The sequence below is a fragment of the Penaeus monodon genome, chromosome 5, assembly GCF_015228065.2.
Source record: "Penaeus monodon isolate SGIC_2016 chromosome 5, NSTDA_Pmon_1, whole genome shotgun sequence".
In the NCBI taxonomy this organism is placed as follows: Eukaryota; Metazoa; Arthropoda; class Malacostraca; order Decapoda; family Penaeidae; genus Penaeus; species Penaeus monodon.
In genome coordinates, this window is record NC_051390.1 from 6,004,028 (window position 1) to 6,009,027 (window position 5,000).

The 5,000-nt window shown below is 36.2% G+C and overlaps 1 protein-coding gene across 1 annotated transcript in view; it reads left to right on the plus strand.

The window, feature by feature from the left end:
* The window catches only part of LOC119573411 (neuronal growth regulator 1-like), a 25,303-nt gene extending 20,635 nt beyond the window's left edge, over positions 1-4,668 (plus strand). The window contains exons 3-4 of the mRNA XM_037920644.1: positions 2,568-2,726; positions 4,502-4,668. Coding sequence (XP_037776572.1) covers positions 2,568-2,726; positions 4,502-4,668 — 326 coding nt within the window. The remainder of the gene's footprint in view (positions 1-2,567; positions 2,727-4,501) is intronic.
* Positions 4,669-5,000: the final 332 nt, after the last annotated feature.

A 5,000-nucleotide genomic window follows, 5' to 3' on the forward strand; every position in this document is an offset into this window, starting at 1 on the left:
AAGTCGATGTACCGATAATGGCTTTTGGATTATGTTGTTTTATTGTGGCGCTGCTGTGGATAATAGGAATAATAACACTGATGACAAAACTAGGTTATTGATGTATCTACTGTGAATGAAGTAACTACGTTCGTCATCACAAAAGCTTTGGTTGGAAAGGGCAGGGGTTGTGTTTGTTAGTGTGGGATAAATGCTGTTTTTTTTTGTGTGTGTGTTTTGTGTGTGTGTGTGTGTGTGTGTGTGTTGTGTGTGTGTGTGTGTGTGTGTGTGTGTGTGTGTGTGTGTGTGTGTGTCTGATATTACTCCCCTTCTTGTTCCTACATTTTTACTTCTCATTCTCTTTTCGTATCTTTTCTTACTCCTCCTCTTCCTTGTTTTTATCCTGTTCTTTTATTCGCCTTCTCCTCGCTACGTTCTTACTCTTTTTTCATTACCATTTGCCTACTTCCTTTTTTTTCTTTCTCTCTACATCTCCCAACATTTCGTCGTCCTTCTCCTCCATCTCCTCCTTCATCTCCTCCTCCTCTCCTCCTCCTCCTCCTCCTCCTCCTCCTCCGTCCCTTCTTCCTTCATCTCCCCCTCCTCTTCCACCTCCTACGTCTCCTCCTTCTCCTCCTGCTCCTCCTCCTCCTCCTCCTCCTCCTCCTCCTCCTCCTCTCCTCCTCCTCCTCCTCCTCCTCCTCCTCTTCCTCCTCTCCCCCCCTTCTCCCACATCTACTTTCCTTTCTTCGCACTTTCACCTCATCGTACCAACGACCCTCCCGCTCTCTCTCTCTCTCTCTCTCTCTCTCTCTCTCTCTCTCTCTCTCTCTCTCTCTCTCTCTCTCTCTCTCTCTCTCTCTCTCTCTCTCTCTCTCTCTCACCTGCTCTTTCGTTCGGTCTCCCGGAGCTTCTGCCGATTAAAAATAAGCCGTAAAATTTTCCGCTGAAATATCTTTCTGTGTGCGTGGATTTAAGCCTTTCCTGGCCGAGCAAAGTAACTTTCTATCCGCCCTTTGTAATGCTGCTACAGATGTTTTACTGCCTTTCATAAATCCCGTTTCTTTTAACGAACGCACGCATATGTAGGAATATATGCGTGAGTATATATATATGTACATATATATATATATATATATATATATATATAATATCATATATATAATATATAATATATATATATATATTATATATAATATATATATATATATATATATATATATATATATATATATATAAATATATATATATATATATATATATATATATATATATAGTGTGTGTGTGTGTCTGTGTGATATATATTGATATAATATATATATATATATATATATATATATATATATATATATATATATATATATATATATATATATATATATATATATATATATATATATATATATATATATATATATATATAATAATATAATATATATATATAATATATATATATATATATATATATATATTATGTATATATATATATATATATATATATATATAATATATATATTATATATTCTATTTTTACTATATTTTCGTATTTTATTTTTTTTATCTGTTCTTTATTGCTTTCTCGTAGTTTTATTTTTATTCATTACATTTGCCCTATATCTTATTTTTTTATTACTATAATATACAAAATATTTAAACATATTTCTATGATATTTATATCTTCAGTTCCTATATCTCATATACTATCATCAATTATCAAAATCAATAATCTCATAATCTCTATATATCATACTATTCCTATCTACTAATACTACTTTACTCCTCCGTAATTTTCATTCATTACACATGTATATCAATTTTTCTTACTCTCCTCATCAACTATACTCCTCACCTATCTATTACTTTCTCTCCTTTTTCCTATTCCCATATCCTTTCCACTATCCTATTCATACTATCCTCATCCTCATACTCTATATCTAACTCATCCTCTCCATCTCCTATCATATATCCTCTCATACTACTACTCCTCTCTCCCTTTTCAACATTACTTAGTGTTTTGCATTTCACTAATGTAAACGACTCCAGCTTCATTCTCTCTATACTACTCATCTACTCTATCTTCTATCTTCATCTTCTCTTCTCTCTCTCTTTACTCTCATCTTCTATATTATCTCATATCATATATCTCACTGATTTTCGTTACGGTCTTCGGAGCTTTGCCGATTTAAAAAATAAAGCGTAAAAATATATTTTCGTGAAAATATCTTTCATGTGTTACGTGGATTTAAGCTTTCATGCGAGCAAAGTAACTTTTATCGCCCTTTGTAATGCTCTACAGATGTTTTATGCCTCATAATCCGCTTTCTTTAACGAAACGCACCATAAGAACAATACTGACGCAAAACTACATATATATATATATATATATATATATATATATATATATATATATATATATATATGTATATATATATATATATTGTATTTATATAGTTGTGTGTGTGTGTGTGTGTGTGTGTGTGTGTGTGTGTGTGTGTGTGTGTGTGTGTGCAAATATTCTGTGTATACACTTATAAGAACAGACAAGGGTAAATATAACTAACCCCTCCCCTCCCTTCTCTCCCCTGCAGTCCCCCCAAACATCGTCGACAGCCAGAGCTCCGGAGACATGATGGTGCAAGAGGGTGCCAACATCAACCTCACCTGCAGTGCCACGGGGACTCCGATGCCCTCCATTACCTGGCGGAGAGAAGACCATGAGCCAATCACCATTAACAAGACGTTGCGAGGTAAGAGAAGGAGAAAGGGTTAAATGAGAAGTGGGAGGAGAAAGGTGTTGAAAAGAGTGGGAGGAAGACTTAGTGGAGAAAGGTTGAAGAAGAGATAGATGAATACCAAAAGGAAATTAGGAATAGTGAAGAAAGGGAGAGAGAGAGGTAAGGGGAAAGGGGAAGGGAGAAGTGGGTCGGGTGGAGAATAGAAGAAGGGAAGATCCTAAGGGGGGAAAATAAAAAAGGAAGAGAAAGGGGTGAAGAAACGGGGAAAGGAGAGGCTAAGGGTAAAAGTAGTATGTGAAACTTAAAGGAAAGATGGAAGAGGGAAGGAGGGAGGTTTTTGAGGAACAATATGAGTTACAGAAACGTAAATACCATAAGACTTAAGTTGTTAATGGGAAATGTATCACCATAGAACGTTTGCTACAAATACCATGAGAAGGTACCACGGGATGTAATGAGACGTAGGTACCAATAAATGCATGCAACATATAATGCAAGTGAATAGGTACCGCGTATGTACTTAGTAATTTCTTTATCAGTTTACTTATTTATGAATTTATATTTGTATTTGCTTATCTATTCATATGTTTGTTTATTCATTGCATTTATTTACTTCGCATATTCTTAAATGCGTTTGTTTATTCACTTACCTACTTTACACCAGTTCACATATTTTTCATCTTCATCATCCTACTACTTTAGCTTTTTCTGACTCATTCATCACTTAGCTACCTATCTACTTATCAATAGACTTATAAATATCTTCTCTATTCATGTATCTCTTTAATTGCAATTCGCTCAGTCAATTATTTACCTTTTTTTCTTACATATTCTCTTCCTAGCTCGCCCACGACACGCCCATTACGCCTCTCTGTCCCCTTATACTCCTTCTTGATATCCCTATCACCTAATGTTCCTTTTACCTTGACCATGGGTAAGCCACGCCCTGCCATCCTTCCCTCTCCCGGGTGACCTCTTGTTGATAAGACTCGTGGAGACCTTAGCCTTGTCTTATGTCTTTTCTTTTTCTTTTCACTGTGTCTTGGGTGACCTCTCTCTCTCTCTCTCTCTCTCTCTCTCTCTCTCTCTCTCTCTCTCTCTCTCTCTCTCTCTCTCTCTCTGTGTGCTTTACATACGTTTTTTACAACCTTGTGTACGTTCATGATTGTTTCGTTAATAACTATCTCTGAGCTGATTCCTGAGACAACATTCTCCCTACTAACGAAACTAACAATAAGAATCCTACTAACATATTCTTTCCTACGAATGGGATCCTTATTTATAGTATTCTTTCCTAATAAATGTGCAGTCGTTCCCACTAACAACACTAACACTATCAGAGACATTAGTTCCTACTGACAACACTACCAATTCGCAACTTTCTTCCATTGAAAAGTACACTTCCCTTCCCAATAATAACGCTAACGCTAACAGAAAGTCCGATTAGCAAGGCACTAGGTACTACTGACAATAATAGTCCCTACTTTTTCTAATGAAAACTACACTTCTTCCCAACAATAACACTAATTCCCATTAACAGAAACACCACTTCCTTCTAACAACACTAATTCCAGCTAACGGAGACATTACTTCCTACTAACAACACAGGTCCTAGTAGTCCCTACTTTTTTCTCACAGTAACACTAATCCCACTGATAGAAGCACTAATTCCTACTAACAACAGTAATAAATTCCAACAAGATTCCTACAAGCAACATTCCAACAATTAAGAGTGCATTTCCCTCTACAACACCGATGGAATAAAATTACATTTCCCTTTCCAACAGTGACGGAATATAACGGAGCCAATCTCCCACTGACGAAAATCAGCAGAGTGGACATGGCTGCTTACCTCTGCATAGCCCGCAACGGCGTCCCTCCCATTGTCAGCAAGAGAATCCAAGTCAGCGTAGATTGTGAGTATCAGCCTCGCTGTCAAGAGTTTTGCTATTGAAAGAAATTGTTCTGAGAAATATGCTGTGTGGTTTTGCTGTTGGAAGTAATCGTTCTGAGAAATATGTTGAGAGGTTTTGCTGTTGGAAGTAAGAGACCTAAGAAAAATTATTTGCTGCAAAGGTAATGGTTCTAAGAAATATGTTAAGAGGTTTTGCTATTGTAAAGAATCGTTCTCAGAAATGGGTTGAGAGGTTTTGCAGTTTGAAGTGATGGTTCTAAGAAATATGTTTGGAGGCTTTGCTGTTGGAAGTAATGGTTTTAAGAAATATGCTGAGCAGTCTTGTTGTTAGGAGTAATGGTTCTAAGAATATGTTGAGAGGTCTTGCTGCA